Source organism: Carassius gibelio, chromosome A16, assembly GCF_023724105.1.
Source record: "Carassius gibelio isolate Cgi1373 ecotype wild population from Czech Republic chromosome A16, carGib1.2-hapl.c, whole genome shotgun sequence".
NCBI classification, from domain to species: domain Eukaryota; kingdom Metazoa; phylum Chordata; class Actinopteri; order Cypriniformes; family Cyprinidae; genus Carassius; species Carassius gibelio.
Genome location: NC_068386.1, coordinates 4,567,987 through 4,587,040, shown reverse-complemented (window position 1 = coordinate 4,587,040; position 19,054 = coordinate 4,567,987). Strand labels below are relative to the sequence as shown.

Genomic DNA, 19,054 nt, shown 5'->3' with positions numbered 1-19,054 from the left:
TATCAACTTGTTGATAATTGCAGGTTAACATTAAAGTCGTTTTAAAACTTAGTTAAATAAACTGGCAGGCAACATTTCTGGAGGTTAAAACATTTTAGCCATTTTTTTAATCTGAAAACAGCAACATGTACAGGTAGGACATTTATCTTTATTTAACTATAGAACCGAGTGGGTCATTATGGTAAACAACTTTTTTTTCCACAAGCTCTGTTTTTTCCTGACACACTTTATTACTGGTCAATAAGACAGTTTTAACTGCTTTATATACATCACCATTTGTTGTTTTTTTATTATTATTTTTTATTAGCAGAGTCCAAACATCTGATAAAAACACCACAATAATCCACAGGTGATTCACACAACTTGTTTCTAGATAGTTCCTTGTCAAGGAAGCAAAACAAAATGTAAATACACAAACAAAAACACATGTACATACATATAAAATGCATGTTGGGTTTAGTTTGTTCATATGGTGATATTTTATGATAATTCAATTCTACCATACAAAAACTGCAAATTACTTTTATCCCATGTGGTCTTTACTAATAAATTTCCTGGTCGTTAAGAAGGATTTTCTTGGAGTATGTTTCAGCATTATTGGTTATCTCCCAAAACTGTCCAAGTATTCCTTCATACTGATATCTAATATTTATTTAGTTAATAGCATAAAGTATAAACACGTTCACTAACAACGGTTAAACTCTTACAGTCTCCTTGTGGCATATAAAAAAGTCAACAGTTTTCCAAGTAGGAATGTGGATTTGCTCTTCAAATACTTGAAATGTCCTTTGAGTGAAGGCACTGTACAGTAGAAGTGTTTAGTTGCTGTGAACGAGTGTGACGAAAAGGAAGAGTGAACACAGGGAGATGGCTCCAGTGAGCACAGCCTTCACTAAGAGAGCCGTCCAGCTGCCCAGGAGGAAAACATGAACAAACAGTCTGGAGAAGAGACACAAACATGGAAATAAACGTGCAGTAAAAACTCTCTTTAAAATATGACACACTGACTTAATACAGAAACGTATATCAGCATATTACACAATTATTTCAGTAGTTTATAGTGTGCATATATTAACACAACCATAAAACACTCGGATGACCTACTACACAACACTAATACTGTAACCCATAATGCAATTATCCTGCAACACTGAATTCAAAATGTGAAAAAATGCACAATGCTCACAAGCAAGACGAAAAGGTAATTTTACATGACATTATACTATATTAAATGTTTTATACTGTGTAATGCATGTTACTTGCTATTAAAAACAGTAAACAGTATACAGTGCATAATATGCAATATTTTGTATGTAATAAGCTAGTATTTAATCACAAACAGCCAGAAAGGGCAAGAAAATCAGACTTAAGGCAACAGTGCTATCTAGAGGAGAGACAAACAAGTGCAGCAGTCCTCAAAATACTGCTCTAATATATTAAACTGTACTGTATCAAATAAGCATTTTTCAATTAATTGTGATCAATTAAATAATAATAAACAAAAAAAAATAATTATTATACAAATGAATATTTAATTAACTCATTTGATTTACAAGTTAAATGAAATGTTCAGTAGTAGATTAATGTGGGTTGTTTAAATGATACAGAAATGCAGTCCAATGTTGAAAAATAATTATTTTTGTGTCATAAGAAAAGTGCTCCACATGGCTCTGGGGTGTTAATAAAGGCCTCCTGATGCATTTTTGTAAGAGAGAAATCCATATGTGATTGTAAATTGAAGTGTGGTATAAGTATTGTGACTGATACCGTATTTTCCGGACTATAAGTCGCATTTTTTTCATAGTTTGCCTGGTCCTGCGACTTTTAGTCAGGTGCGACTCATTTATCAAAATTAAGTTGACATGAACCGAGAGAAATTAACCAAGAGAAATCCAGCCGCGAGAGGGCGCTCTATGCTGCTCAGTGCTCCTGTAGTCTACACTGAAAACATAGAGCGCCCTCTCGCGGCTGTACACGGTAATGTTTTGTATTGGTTCTAAAAATCCCGCAACCTTCGGGTTACAAGTCCGACCCTCTAACCATTAGGCCTCGACTGCACCTTAATCTCTAGCTTTCGATAACTGTTCTATAACTGATAACACATACATGTGTTTACGAGAAAGTGCCATTCCGATAAGATGTAGGCATATCGTAAGCTCTGATGAGAGAGCAGAAGAGAGAGCAATACAAAACACCAGTCACAAATTACATTTGTAAAGAAAATTGGGGGAGGATTTCAATATAAGCCAAGAAGAGAATGGTTTTCCTTCGCTAAATAAAGGAGACTTTGCTTCCTTTGCTCCTGTAAACAAAACTTGGTTCTGGTGATACTAGCATATTCTCACAGGAGCTCATGCTACACATACTGTACGTCCTACATCCTCCACTGCAACGCCACTCTCTAGTAAACACGTGTTTTTACAGGTTTTCTTTTTTTACCAAAAGGCATTCATTTGCTTCAGGAGGCCATTATAAACCCCCTGGAGCCGTGGGGAGTACTTTTAATGATGGAAGGATGCGCTTTATTGGACTTAACGCCCATTCACTGCCATTATTAAGCTTTGAAGATGGGGACATTTTTTTAAATAGAACTTTCATTGTATTCTTTGGCAAGAATAAAGTCATACACACCTAGGATGGATATTTTCATTTTGAACTATCCCGTTTAAGGCAGAATAAAGATAAACAAGTATGACTGTGATACTCACTCCATGAGAAAGCCCTTATAAACACACAATCCCAGCAGGATGGTAACGGGGAGTCGAAAGCTTTTGGGAAGGTCGTATCGAGTGAACATCCATACTACTGCTGCCATGGCAATATAATGAACCTAATAGGAGTAAAAAAATCAGGTACAGGATAAAGTAGATCAGACCTGAAATATATAACTCTGTTATAGTCAAATAAATAAATACATACATTTGTGATGCTGATTTTTTTAATGCATACAAACACAAACACTAAAGCACAAAGTAAGCACATATCTTACCAGACTGATGTTGGAATCGAAGCTCATTTGAATGTACTTCCAGTCAAACTCAATGCCACGAGCTCCCACCCATAACGGAATACATCTGTTTAGAATGAACAGACAATATATTCTTTTACAGTACTGATCATTTCTCACACTTGGACACCATATCCCTCATGATGATCCGAATACCTTGACATGATGAGCTCGGCTGTAGCCCAGCCCATAGCTGCCACCATGATCTTATATTCACCCTTCCCAGCATTCCTAGACATAACCAGATGAAGACCTAGAAGATCAGCCAAGTCCACCGTGGCCTTCATGAACTCCTGGGGTTAACAGGACATGAATGAATCAAGTTAACATGATTATTTGCACTGTAAGCATGGAAATTGAATAATAATGAAATAATAATGTGTGAACAAGCTGTGAGCACAAAGCCTTAAATGAATTGTTCACCCAAAAATATACATCTGGTGACAAAGTGCTCTGTTTCTTCATCCCAATAGATTTGAAGAAATTCAGCATCACATCTATTCCTCTTCCTCTGCAGTGAATAGGTGGAGTGACGATGTGCAAACATCTGATAAAACATCCCAATAATCCACAAGACTCTTTGTGAAGCAAAAAGCTGTGTTTGTAAGGAACAAATTCATCAAAATGTTATTAACTTGAAGCCATTTCCTCTGCCTAAAATACAAGTCCTCTATCCACAATATCACTCTTCAGTGCCAAGTTAACTCATCTGAATCAGAAGAGATATATACACAACAAGCACCTTTTAAAAGTGAAAACAGTCCAAAACAGTTCTAAAAAAAAAAAAAGTGTTGGTGGATTATAATGTGATTTTGAAGCATTATTATGCATTATGGACACTTAATTCGGTTTAAAGTTAAAAGAGCTCAATGATTAATTCATTTCTTACAAACATGCAGCTTTTTGCTTCACAATACCTTAATTGATGGACTGGAGTCATGTGGATATTTTTATCAGCTGTTTGGATTATCATTCTGACGGCACCCATTCATTGCAGAGGATCCACTGGTGAGCAAATGATGTAATGCTACATTTCTCCAAATGAAGAAACAACCTCATCTACAATTTGGATGACCATTATTTATTTATTTTATTTTTGAGTGACCTATTCCTTTCATTTGCCTTGTAATATTTCAAATCAAAGTTGTCTATATAAATGCACAATGGAAAGCTCAAAATGAATAAAAACGGTGTCACATTCGCAACTCACCCCAACAAAATCATACACGCCAACTGCCCCCTCCCAGGTGGGGAAAAATGTGGCAAGAAACAGCATCTGAAAGTGATAACACACATTTCCAGAAAATCTCACAACATTCTCTCTTAGACCCACAAACGTTAGAAACATCTTTGTGAGGCCCAAAGGGTTAACTCACCTTGCACAGCTGCACAAAGAGGTAGGTAGCACCTGCTTGGACACATCTCCAAAATGCATTATATTCAGATCTGACCGAGAGAGAGGGGATTGGAAAAGATTAGAACAGCGGTCACAGCTAAAAACTCAATTTTGATCTTTGTAGCATAAATCATGCACGGATGTACATTTTTGGATTATTATGCAGTAAAAAAAAAAGAATCACAATAAAAAATTTATTTGCAAACGTGGATGAGTAAAACCAATTATGTATAAAGTAATTTTCTGACCATGCCTCAAAAACCGAAAACATTAGTTTGGCATATGAGTTAAGAACATTACACGGACATACTTCAGCATATAAAACAGACATCTTAAATAATGCATACTGCAGCACCCATATTGAGCCAATAATATCTATACAATTCCATCGAACTTAGCTCGATATAACACTTCCAAGTATGAAAAAAATAAATATATATATATAAATATATATATATTGTCTAAATACTTACAATCCACTACATTTGTATGTAATGAAATATGGGAAATAGGCCAAGGAAACACAGTTTCCGAAATGAAAAAGCGTCATGGTAGAACTTTTAGTGTGATTTATTCTCCTCAGATCCTGTTAATACAGAAAAACACCACATCTGTTCTAAATCGTGGATAAACATGTTTCAGAAGTTGAATATATCTGAGATTACAAATTACTATATCTACACCAATTATTGCATCGATGCACATGTTGATGTTGAATATATACAATGTTACATAGTATCAGACAGCGTGCTCAATACGTGAGAAAATAATCGACATATAATTATTTTATAACTTATTATACAAAGCATTCGTTTCTGGAACTAATTGAACACTTCTGCCGTTAATTAGTTAAAAGACTGAATGGTATCTTACCAACAAAATCGTGATTTTAGATTGAGAGGAGCAGAAAACTAAATCCTCCGGCGCATCAGTGTTAAATGTCCGAGTGGAACCGCTGACTATCTGTAGTTCCGCGTCTCACTCTAAACATAGCTTTAGTATTTCATACTAAAATACACAGCTATTAAAATGGCTAGGTTTCATGCAAGATACGCCTTGCTATATGCGTTCATAGTTTCTCTATATTGTGCAAAAAAGCACTATGTCAAATGAGTAAGATGCCTGAATATCCAGTTCAGCTAGTCAATCAGTCACATGCACACGGAGAGAAAAGAGACGGCTGAACACCAAAAACGATTAAAATGACTGAAACGTATTATATATTTACTATTATATATGCTACTATTATTATTATTCAAATAGTTAGACATCAGTGTTTTGGCAAAGACGATACTTGGTAAATACTTTGTTGTCATTTGTGAATGAAAAGGGGAATGAAAGTGAACTTTCTTTAGCGTCCAGCCAAACAATTTTATAATTATATCGGGCACTTACAGTGTAGCGTACAGAAAGAAAAAACGTGCTATTTATAACTGACCAATGGGGATTCACCTCTCTGTGGTGTCATGCGCGCGCCCCATGGACCATAGCCATGGACAAGCATATGCACAGAAAACAGTAATGACGTGTGTGGGCATGTCTTGTGACATATCAGGACACAACTCTGTATAATAACATGGGTATGACACAGGTATTACAAGGAGAGGGTGACTTATGAGGACATAACCCATGTCCCATTTTTCAAAACACTTATAATCATACAGAATGAGGTTTTTTGAGAAAGTAAAAATGCACAAAGTTTCCTGTAAGGGTTAGGGTTAGGGGTAGGACGCCTATGGGATGTCCCCACTTTTCACAAAAACAAAAGTGTGTGTGTGTGTATGTGTGTGTGTGTGTGTGTGGTGTGTGTGTGTCTGTATATATACGTTTGATAATGTGTTTTGTATTTTACACCAGGCTTTCATGGCACATATAGCTCATCTTGGGGTGGGGGTATAACTTTATTTAGAGACCCGAACTGAGTAAATTTATATGGGCAAAATAAAGATGAAATGGTGATAGCTTGCAATATAAATCAATATGATTTTATAAAGTATGATATAACTTGCATATAAATATCAGTTGCCACCCTAAATCTCCCCCAAAAAAGTCTTATTTATATATTTGCATGCTTGGTTTTCTCATCAGTTTTAATATTTATTGAAACACAGTGATGACTGAGTTGGACAAATAATTGTATTATGTGTTGTATCATTTCTTCTTATATAAAAAAAAATATATATATATATACACACACACACACACACACATATATATATATATATATATATATATATATATATATATATATATATATATATATATATGGATAATCACGTAAGTCTACGTTGATTCAGTCCAGTTAATGTTTATTTTGAAATGTTACTAGCAATATAAAAGTTATTCAATAAAAGTCTGTAGAAGATTGTGAATATTCTATGCAGCAAATCTGTTTGTTTATCTTAATGATTTAGAGTCTTTAGAAATACATTTTGCAAACATAATACACAGTAAGATTTATAGGGTTAAGCTATTACCATGATGTGTATAAGTACACCTTATAAGAGACAGAATGATCTGGAACACATTTATTTTTCCAAACACTTTAATTTGTTTCTTTTTAAACTGCATTACAGTAGTCTTTAACCTTATGTAACTTTGTATTAGTTATTCTCTTTACATCAACACAACGTGATTACATCAAGAAAGGCAACAACTACAGCAATGCCTGTGGAGTGACACTGACACAAATACCGTCAAAAGAAACTAACACGCACACACAGATGTCTACAGAGAGAACGTCTCGTAGTTGGGAACAGGAATGCTAAGGCTTGTCACTATGGCTTCAGCTATGAAATGAGTGCACTGAAAAGAAGGAATAGTAGGGCCTTTCTGTTGTGGCGAAACTTGATGAGTTACTCTTTGGAGAACATGTACACTAACAGGTCAGCAACACGATGGCTGTAGCCAAATTCATTATCATACCTGTGAGAAAGAAAGACAAAAGATTAAAAAAAGATTAGACCACTGCTTTTCCTGCAGACATTTATTTATGCTTAGGCTGGGTTATACGGTTTAAAAATCTTGATGTTTTTTGACATTTCACAATAAATGTACCTCTATATTCATGCACTGTTTTCTCTGAAAATATATATTTTAGCCAACAATCAAAATGTTTAATGAAAAAAAAATAATTCTAGCTATTATTTTGGTTCTTCACTAAATAAATCATTATGAATAATAAAAATAAGGAATACTATTTTATTATTTTTGTATTTATATGCACCAAAACATAACAATGAATGACAATGAGCAATAAATTATATCTATATTTACTGATTACTAAAATAAAATTAGATAATAATATGATATGGGGGAGACAGTTTTGAATCAGTTAATCAAAAAGACCATTTGAACTGATTTCACTTCCACTGAAGCTGAAAATGAAGACACTATGAAAACATCTGTGTGAATGTGGTCATATTTATAATCTACATGACTAGAACAATTGTGGATTTATGTATTTAGAAATTGAAATCATTGCAATATTCATAGTGAGGCTTCGTTTTATATTGCCAACAAAACACTGGAAATGTACTGCGATTATTAAATGTAATCCATCCAAAAATTAAAGTTCTGTCATAATTTATTCACCATGTCATTTCAAACTTCTTTTTTCAAACAAAATATTTTTTTAAAGAAAGTTGGTGACCAAACAGTCTCAGTTTCCACTGACTATCAAAGCATTTTCTGTATATTATGAATACAGGTTTGGAATGAAATGAAGGTGAGTAAATGTTTTGGTTGGACTGTCCCTTTAAGTCATGCTTACCAGGAGATGAGTTTGACAAAGTTGTCATTGAGGGAGATGCCTGCACCGGCATCAAAGATTGAGGAGTGAGTGTCACCAATGAAGTCGGAAGAAACAACCTAAACGAAAACACAAATTAAATTATTCTCATTTCTGTCTATTATATATGAAAACATACATGTGAGATTTTTACTGTTAGCACTTACTGAATCCTCTGTGTATCCCAGGATTCCCTTCATTGGTCCATGAGCGGCCTTCTTGACGGCCTCCTTGATGTTAGCGTAGCTGGCAGGACTTGAGAGGCGGCAGGTGAGGTCAACAACGGACACATCGGCGACTGGCACACGGAATGCCATACCAGTCAGTTTACTACAAAGCAGAGAGAGATGGTAAAATTCTCCAATCGTCATCAAGAATGATCCGTTGTCTTATTGATCTGTCTTGCACTGACCCGTTAAGCTCAGGAATGACTTTGCCCACAGCCTTGGCAGCACCAGTTGAAGCAGGGATGATGTTTTGGTGGGCACCGCGTCCATCACGCCAGGCCTTGGCAGAGGGGCCATCCACGGTCTTCTGAGTAGCAGTGTAGGCATGGACTGTGGTCTGCGAAGAGGTATGGAAAAAAAAAACAATGAGAAAGACGCATAGACAGCCATTACTCCAGTCTAAGATTTAATTACATTCAAAGTAAATAGGCAGGGTTTTAAATCCAAACGTTATTTTCACACATTATATTGCCCATAAAAACTGTTGTTTCAATGATATGTCATGCTTTTTTTCTTTTTAGCCTTTATTACGAAGAAGCAGATGTTAAATGTTTGTCTTAGTTCAAATCACTTTCAGATTTTTTGACCCAATTGTGCATATATAATATTAGTAGGACTGACGTCACGCCAGGCATCGACTTACCATGAGGGCCTCCTCAATACCAAAGTTATCATGAATAACTTTAGCCAGGGGAGCCAAGCAGTTAGTGGTGCAGGATGCATTGCTGTGATGTTTTCAACAAAACAGACACACACGTTAATATGGTTACTTCCTAATGTTGCACCAAAACTAAAACAATGAGGTCAGTTACTTACACATGCATTAAATATTTCATTCTCATGCTGACATGGATTGGACTTGGTTTATTCACCTGACAATGGTCATACTGGAGGGATCATACTTGTCCTGGTTGACTCCCATCACAAACATGGGAGCATCAGGTGATGGGGCGGACACAACCACGCGCTTGGCACCACCCTGGATGTGAGACTAGGAGGGACAAATATCAGAAAATATCATTAAAAATATATATTTGATGCCATACATTTACATTCTAGATCCTGCTGAAGTGCAGACTTACTGAGGCCTTCTCAATGCTGAGGAAGACTCCGGTAGACTCGACTACATACAAGGCACCAGCATCGCCCCATGGGATCTCAGCAGGCTTCATACTAAGTGCAAAAGAGAAAAAAGAATAAGCACAACACTACAGACTATGTTTGAAATAGCATAATATCATGCTAAACACAGTAACCACAATAAACAATATCCCAACATTCTTTCTTATCCATAAGACAACCCATACCATACCCTGATAACCCATACCCATAACCGCACCTTAAATGACACGTGATCCAAAATCATAATAACATCATCTGTGATGTGAGTACCCATCACTACACTATTTCACCTCCCTAGGTTGGCAAAAGCAAAATCACTACATATATAAGAGCAAAAAAGCATACCACTGGAACACAGAGATGGCTTGACCGTCAACAATCAGTTTTCCATCCTCTTGGTGCACATCTCCCTTGTAACGGCCGTGAGTGGAGTCATACTTGAACATGTAGACCTGTAAAGCAAGATGAACCATTTTAACCCGATTAGGATTCATTCTATAGAGACAGAACTCACAAAAAGCAAGTTTATTTTTAATCTTAACCTTTTGACTTTACATTGACTATACTATATTACAATTAAATCTAATCTAATCTTGACAAACTATATATCGTTGGAAAGGTCTAAGACTCCCAAATATATATTTTACCAATATGTTTTGTTAAAAATTGTGTAGGAAAAGTAATAGATTAATGTATGACAAGAGTGCACCCTCAGAAATCTACATTACAAAAAGAGTTTTGACCTTTGTTTAAAAAAAAGACTTCCTCGTTGCCCTTTTCTCTATCACTTTTTAGAAATCATCAGAAGTTATATATCACTTGAAAACATAAAATCTCAAAATTCATCCTTCAAAACCCATTTTAAAATCAGACATTGAATTACCATGTAAATGGCACATCAGAATCATTTTACAAAATGTTTTCAGTCATGAATTATAAAAATGTAGGTTTGTATCATGCACATTCAAGTCTATCTTCAAAAACGTGAGTGACAGTTAACAGGTTAAATAACTTAAAATGTATATTTAACAATATTTAGAAAAATAAGACAGATCTGTGACATAAAAAATGACTGCAGCGTAAATTCTATTACTAACATGTTTTGAAGATTTTTTGATAATATTGTGTATCAATGAATTGTGCATAATAGGACCAGGAATATGCATTAAGAAAATAATATAGGGTCAATGTTAATTTCTAACTTTAAGGAGTTTCACTGGTTTAAAAGCATTTAAAATCTCATGCTAAAAAAACACTATGCAGTGCAGGCCTACAGAATCATCATTTCTGCTTCGCTGACTCTCACCATGTACTGCAGGTCGATAAAGGGGTCGTTGATGGCGGAGACTTTAATTCCCTTCTGCAGGCAGGCCCTGAGGACCAGACGGCCAATGCGGCCGAATCTACAAAAAACACACAGCAGAGTTTTTTAAAGATGTTTCATAATGACACAATCAATCTTGTATCTGTTATTTTGAAAGATGCCTCTCATCTCCCCACATTTGTCTGCCAACAATGAACACGGTTCAAGGAAAATTCCTCACAAGAACTGTGTGATTTCATTGGGCAACAAGGAAATATCCACATGCTGTTACTGAAATATGCCAACATATGAAAGGTAAAGTGAATAATTTATGTTTGTCAGTTGATATCTGACTGGTAAGACACACTTCCTGAAAGACTATGCAGCAGGAGTGTGTGTACGTGCTTGTGTGGATGGAGGCTTAAGCTCATCCTGGGTAATCCTGTTCTTGTAATCATTCTGAATCAGGCCATTTGCACTCTCTCTCTCTTTCTCTGCATTTTACAATCTCTATTTGTGGAAATATTAGCTCTGTCCCAAAACCTAGTGAGCTGCCTTACTGTAAACTGCCTCTAAAATAACCTAAGGAAAATAGGTTCTTCACAGTCAGCAACTTAAAGTACAAAGCACTGTCAATTGTTATGTTTCTTCATTTTTTTATATACATTATTAGCTTTTCATCAACTGTTTTATTAGTAATTTCAGGTAAGTTCTTTCAGAATTGATCTTCATCTTGCCTGGTCCACCATCTATGCCACTGTTCATTAGGTATAGTATCATTTTTAGGTGGCTCACCAGGTTGTGGAACAGATCCTTTGTCAAAAATAGACTAAAGTTTTGCATTTAGTATTTAATATTTTATTATGTTGTGTGATCGTATATTAAAGGTTTAATCATGACAGATCAGATGTGAACTTACCCATTGATTCCAACGCAAAGTTCAGACATTATTGCAAGAGTATGGATTGTGGTCCTGAATCTGAAATAATAGAAAGCAAAAACAAAGCAGGCTTTCAGAACAATTGCATCAACTTTACAATGTACAACAAAACTTTATAATAATGTTAGTTTTACTGTTGTTTTTAACCCAAGTGTTTAATCACGTGTTGCAGATTTTGTACAGAACCTGCATTTGTTTTGAATCTTATGCGCCCATCAACTTTCACAAAATAAGATAACATTTTTATTTCATCTTGTGAAATAATAGCCTTAGCCTTTAATTATTATTTTTTCTGTGATATGAGACTTTAATACCGCCCACCCTCACTTATTCAGTCGTCTGTCTAAACACACTTCACTGAACTTCATGAACTTTCTCTGAGCCAGTGTGGTGTTCTGGATGGTGGGTGGAGGCTTGAACCGTTCTCTAGTTTTTATTGTTCTTGGGTCCATTAACATGCTGTCTGGGAAATTTCCAAACCTTGGCCTCACTAGACCAACATACTTTAAAAGCCTGGCAGAGCAGCAAATCTATTGTTAAGAAATGTTTTATTCTCCTCTTTTCATGCAGAACAGGGGCAGCAAGTCATGCACTTAACATTTTGCCCTTTAACTTCCTCATGCGCACACAGGAAGTTGCTGAAATATTGGCAGTCCAGTGAAAGGGGTAATGTGCATGCATTGCCAAACAATCTCCACTGAGAGCTGCAATATGCAACAAGTTGTTACATGCCTGACATCATTTGCAGTTTTCTCTATTATCAAAGTGAATAGCATGATTGTGAGGATGGGTTTCATGTATTATGACCCTGACTACTATACCAGAGTCAAATATTTTTACATTGTAACATTTATGGATAAGCCTAAGAAGTACAAAAAGGAAAAGGAGGATGTTTAACTGCAACTGGATATTTGTGCATATGACACTGGGCGATGTGACGTACTCATTGAAATTACGATGCAAAAGTTAAATTCAGTTAAAAGTGTAATAGGTTTTAGTTTATAGTCTGCCTTTTAATACAAACTGGCAGTCTAAATCAGTTTAGGCTTTAGAAATGTTTAGAATGAGTTGATTTCAGCTGTCACTCTTTAAACAGCTAGATGTAATGTGACATCCATGTGATTTACTTTACTGCGGTATTTCAAACACTCCAAGATTGTGTGCAAAATAACTCAAGACAGTGGCTCTAATGCATTATACTTTGTTTGACATTTGAAAATATAAACACACTTTAGCTGACAGAGTTATAGTGTGTATATGTGTAGTCACCACAAAATATTGCCCTCAAAAAGCCCAAAGACGTGGCTAGTTGATTGAGAGCATCTCATTTATTGGGTTTTTTTGAGCTATAGTTTGTTTTGAGTTCATGTGTATACTTTAATCGAGACAAGTAATGCAGAACCATGCACACAGTCATTAATGAGACAAATGAACAGGTTTTCCATAGACACCATTGATTGGACCTCATCTGCCAGGAACTGTCACTGTGCACCATTGAAATGGACAAAAATAACCTTCATGGTCTGCTTGAAAGACGGTCTAGACAGAGTTAATTTAATTAACTAAAACGAAAACAATTTATTTGAAATTAAATTAAGCATTAACTGTAGTAAAATATTAAAGAAAAACCTTAAGTGCATTTTATTTCAGCTGGATTCTATTGCAACATTTCTCATTTTAATTTAGTTTAAATTAAAATAAAATTACTAAAATCCTAACTAATTTTACAGTAAAATGAAAATCTGAAATTAAAAACTTTGAAGATTCAAAATATAAATAAACTAGAATAGAATCTCAATTATACCAAAATATCACTGGGTCTGGGATATGGTTAATCAGAACTCTGTTACAGTTTGCAAATTAATAAAAATGAATCCTGAATTTTTGGGAAAATTGGCTTTTTTTCTGATATGCATGAAGCGTAAAAATGTGTATGCTGTTCTTTGCATTTCAGTGCTAAGTTTTACTGCTAAATCCATACTGGCAATATTTTGGGAGATTATGAGGTTATGAGCTAGAGTTGGACACAACGGCAGCAGATTTTATAGGCAAGAGCACATGGGAAGTTTCCATTTGGGTTTTACTTTCCAGGCATTGAACGAGCCATCTCCCAATTCATGGCAGTTTCCATAAATACTGAAAAATCACCCTCAGGCCTAGAATACGGTAACCAATCAATGTAACACCTTGACCGATCCACATAAAACGAGTTCAAATGCCTGCATGTTACTATGGAAACCATCTCACTCAGATGAATCAAACTCAAGTTAGTGTAAAACACCATATGAATTAGCAATTACCTGCTTTTTGACATTTCTTTATTTGTGTAATGCTGGCTGTACAAGATGAGCACTGACCCTGAACTCAAATGTCAGCTACTGTACTATAACCAATGGCCCACAGCACTGGACTGGAGGAAATTAGGCCATTTATCTCAAGGGCAATGTGAAAAGAGATGAAGGTTGATTTAGCTATCTAGCAAATGAGGGGACTTATTTGAATGCCAATGTAAAGCTTTCTTTTTTTTATGTAATTGTTGGATTTATTATTATTTTTTTTGTATTTTGGATCGTCCATATTGGATTCCCAAAGGTAAATCTATGAGGTCTCAAATCCATCTATAGCAAATAAAGTGCAAGCAATTGCAATGTTACAAAATCAAGAAGCATACTTTATTTTGTCGATGATGATGATGATGACAGAAGGAAGCTCAGTCTTTCACCGCATGCATAAAGACAGACCGTCCTTGCATCTGGTGATGTGTAACTGGAGACTGTAATCTCCTAATCTGCCCGTGTTTGAGGGAACCTTGTACTGAACCTGCCCTGCCTGAGTAATCCTAATCCAAGTACCCTATCCTATCCAGTCTTGTTAAGGACTACCAGAATACACTGCACATGAGACGACAGTTTGCAGGTTTAGCCTCAAGCTAAAATGGCTGCATTTACTATGCAGGTGCTGCTGGTGCAGATATTATTTATATGGGTGCATGTTGACAAGGTCATTCAGTACAGGAAGACAGTGGCCATGTTGGCATCTCTGGTTTCCCTTCCTCTCATCTGACTTCTTTTCTTTGGGTTTTTGATTCTTTTGGTTTTAGTTCTTCTGATTCTCCTAAGCTTTTGCAAATTTTTCCACTATGCACTTTTGTTAATAGACGTAAAGATCCCTCTGTGTTATTGAAAATCGACAATTGACAAAAAAATCAATGATGTGTTTCAATGAGTCAATGAGAACTTGTCTCCTGTCAAAAGACCTAGATCAAATGACACACACACACCTCTGTGAATTGACCCTAAATTAAATTCCCCTACTGTTCTGTTTAGCATCTCTCTGTCTTAGCATTACACGGCACTATACATTTAATGTTAATTTTCAAATTATTATTCATTCTAGCTTCATAATCTGATTAGATAAAACGCACACACGTGTGATGACGCATCAACAGAGCTCAACGATCAATTAAAAATACCATTGTTTAAAATGGCATGAAATGGAAAATCACCCTATTTTATTTTGACCCACTAATTTTGAATCAGAATGTTTCAAAATGTCTTTTAAATCTAAATAACTCTTCCGGTCGTGACTTAAAAGTTAAGGTATTTGTTTCTGACAAATCAAATCAATGTGACTTCAATATACTAAAAAAAAAATGTGTTTAATTGCTGAATTCCTGGTGAAGAACTTCACTACCCACAATGCTCCTTTCAACCATATATGGTCTGCAATTGAACTGTTATTTGGTTGATTATCTGTTTATTGTGCATCTTATTATTTTTTTTTATTATTATATGAATTAATTGTATTATTTATGTATAGGTGTTTCCATAATGTTGTTTCAGTTTCACTGTGTTTATTTTGCTGTCATTTGGCAGAATTGCTCAATATCCTGATGCAGTAGGAAGCAAGTCTTGTCAAACCACAATGCCACACCTTCTCTTTTAAAGACCAGAAGACTGCATTTCCTCTGACCCAAAAAGAAGGCATTTCCTCACAGCAAAAACATCCAATCAGACAGAACAGGGACACATAGATCGGCATAACCAGGACAGTTTTCCTGGGACACACACGGTCATCTGAGTGGAAAATATCTAATGCTGCGTGGCATAAAATCAGACAGACTTTATCAGTGTCACTTTGCAGAAAAAAAAAAAAAAAAAGCCTGCAACTAAAGAGATTACAAATGGATATGGATGTTTTATTTGATGGAATATTAATTGAAAAATAATACAGAATAGTTGAATTTCTAATCTAAAGGTGTGCAGGCATCCTGAAAAAGGTGCTGCGTCATTCCATCGCAGCAGAGGAAAATGTTTTTTTCAGAGTACAGATAAGTATTTGAACAAGTCCAGCACTTGCAAACATACATCGAGGGTGATAATAATAATGGCCTGTAAAATTAGAGATAATGTATAGAATGTATGACTGTATTGTAGCTTTTTTTCTGTAACATTAAACATGCAATATGCATGCAGACTATTTTGATTACACACAATTCAAAATGTAATACTGTGAAATCACTGCTCATTGTTCAACGGTCTAATTAGACACTTTTGATGATGCAGTCACATTTGTCAAACCAATGCACATCACATGCTGCTTGTGATGTTATGATGCATAAATCAGCACAACAAACACCTGATTAAATTTGTACTGGCTTCTTTTTCAACTAACTCCATAGTATGAAGACCAAATTCATCTGGTATAGGGTACTGTATATTATAAGTGACACTTAAATAGCCAGCTGAAGGTCCTTCTGGTTACCAGTGGCAACTGCAGACAGACTGCAGAAGGTCAAAGAAGGAGAGATGGAGATGCGGCATTGCATACACATATTATATTTCATACCACAGTCTTCAAATTACACCTAAGCATTACAGAATATATTAATGCTGTTATTTATTTAAAATCACCACAGCCTAATGGTTGATAATAATGCATAGCCCACCCTGCCGAAAACCACAAATCAGATCAAACCTGTTCAGGTGGGTAATTTGATTGCTTGAAAACCATCTTAAATCAGCTTTAACTGGTAAACCACCTTAAAGCACCTGTTTTCGTGTGTTTTATTCAACGGGGAATTCAAAGTAACATAACAGTAAGTTCTGAAGTTCATTATTGCTCATGATACCCAAGTTTTCAGTTCTGAGTCAGGCTCTCTCTCCACTGCAGCATCGAACACGAGGACAGTCACGTACATGAGGGAGGGAATCTCCCATGATGCTCGACGAGGAACATGTGTCCTGTCCACTTTTACATTAAAATATAGGTAGAAGCTCTGACATATTCATATCCTCGTATAAAGCATTCAAAACGCAACTATTCTGAGAAAGACGTGTTGAATAATCGCAAAGCATTACATAATTTCACCTTGACAGGTCATTCGACCTTCATGATGCGAGTGATGCCCTTTGGCTCGGACATTATTTCTGTTTATCCGCTATTCAATGCATCAGAGCGCAGCTTTTATGTTCAAAAGGGGTAACGTTAGTGTGTTCTCTTTCATTTATTGAATATGCCGAATAAACATAACAACGATTTAACATGAACCAGCTACTCCAAAAATGCGCTCTACCGACACACGTCGCATTTCGAGAAGTTATTTAAATATATGTATATATAGATTTTATTAAATTATATTTGCTCCCCTCTTTCGCAGGATCTTAGCAGATGGTAGATTCTGGAACGATATGACGCAATGAGCCCATCGCGAGCGGCCCACAAGGCACGCTATGCTGTTGATCCTTCATTTTATTTAATAAAATGTTAAAATGTCAAGGGTGTGAAAATATTTTTTATATCATTTTTTTATTATTATTCTGAAATAAAACACATGAATATTTGCACAAAGGTGCATAAAAAAGTATGAATGAACCACGCCTCCATATTATTTGTGCATCACGCAGAAACTCGCGGATTACGTAACAACTTCCCTCCAAGCCCAAATGCAGCAAATAACATGCTACAAAGCTAAATGTAATCTTTAAAACTTTTAATATGTGTATGGCATTATTTATACGTGTATTGCAGTCTTTGAATTCGACGACTAATGATGTAAGCGTATGAGAAAGGACTCACCTTCCTCAGTGATGCTGCTGCAGCTTCTGCTCAGTTTCCGCGTAATGCTGCTCCTTTTTATACCAGACACGTGCCACCGGGGCCGGGCACCATGGCAACCTGACGTCACGCCGTGTTCGTGGGTTTATTTTAAAGAAGCGTATACGAGCTATTTATCACGAATGCAATGAAAACGCTGATGAGAGACTGGGTAAGACGATACTATACAAGGACACAGAGGGGAGATTTATAACATGCCTGAAACAAGCGCATTTCGGTGCTGTATAGAACCGCGAGACTTCCCGAATGCAGAATTTAACTGTGTAAAGGATGCATATCCTCTATACAAACTTATGGTATCTGAGCATCTTATTATATTTAACATTTCACAAGATAACCAGAGCAAGTTAAAGTTTTCCCCTTGAAAGTTGAGTTCAGTGTCTAAGCTCCTTGAAAGGATACAAGGACCACGTGTCATGATGCAGATGCAGTATGAAAGATCATACACATAATGCGCAAAAACACCAAAAAGATCACTGGATAAAAGCATAAACCCTCGTTTCGAGGGCATCTGGTTAATTTTAAATTTTCAAAGCATTGCTATTTAAATGCAAGTAGTATGCATTTATTTTTAGTTTATTGTTCAGATGGAGTGAGACCAAAAATCACTAACGTTAGGTTAAATAAAAATGGCATGTAGTTTCTTAATTCAACGATCCAAAAATAATTTACATGCGCTCTCACGGCACACATTTGGGATTCGATTGTTTAACATAAACCGTTCTATAGCTTCCTATTGGATATTTAGCTGCACGTCCTAGTTACTATGACAAAGCAGAAGTGAGTTTGCGTGGACTGTAACGTCAGGATGAGGAAAGTGTGGAATTCCGCGCGCGCTTGCACGTGACCTTGACAGCGGCGAGCGGATGCAGATTACGTGAGAGACGGCGCGTGCTGCAGAGACTGAGCGCTGGGCGGGGTGTCCGCAGACATATAGAGCAAAACATATCAATTTAAACATGTTAACTAAACATGAATGGTCCACATTTACATATTACCGCATTCGAGCTTTTTCTCGTTTAAACAAAAGACCATTTGCTGTATTTTTCAAGAGCCGAGGAAACGACGCCTGTCACGGAGATACACACAAAGCGCCCTCGTGTGGTGCAAATATGTTAACAAAAGGAGAGAAAGTGATCTTAAAAATGCATA

At 36.0% G+C, this 19,054-nt stretch overlaps 2 protein-coding genes across 2 annotated transcripts; both read right to left on the bottom strand.

Annotated features, from left to right (window-relative positions):
- Positions 1-74: 74 nt before the first annotated feature.
- Positions 75-5,480, bottom strand: LOC128030003 (transmembrane protein 147). Its single transcript, XM_052617455.1, has 8 exons — positions 5,277-5,480; positions 4,877-4,989; positions 4,384-4,453; positions 4,218-4,283; positions 3,164-3,300; positions 2,990-3,074; positions 2,709-2,830; positions 75-939 (listed from the first exon to the last, which is right to left on the bottom strand). The coding sequence occupies exons 2-8, from the start codon at positions 4,951-4,953 to the stop codon at positions 819-821; spliced, it is 678 nt and encodes a 225-aa protein (XP_052473415.1). The 5' UTR covers positions 4,954-4,989; positions 5,277-5,480; the 3' UTR covers positions 75-818.
- Positions 5,481-6,930: 1,450 nt separating this feature from the next.
- LOC128030912 (glyceraldehyde-3-phosphate dehydrogenase 2) lies at positions 6,931-17,966 on the bottom strand. Its single transcript, XM_052618994.1, has 11 exons — positions 17,864-17,966; positions 11,765-11,824; positions 10,849-10,945; positions 9,888-9,994; positions 9,503-9,593; positions 9,293-9,411; positions 9,064-9,145; positions 8,606-8,757; positions 8,361-8,523; positions 8,176-8,273; positions 6,931-7,328 (listed from the first exon to the last, which is right to left on the bottom strand). Exons 2-11 carry the CDS (start codon positions 11,791-11,793, stop codon positions 7,259-7,261), a joined length of 1,008 nt encoding a protein of 335 aa, XP_052474954.1. The 5' UTR covers positions 11,794-11,824; positions 17,864-17,966; the 3' UTR covers positions 6,931-7,258.
- Between the last annotated feature and the right edge of the window lie 1,088 nt (positions 17,967-19,054).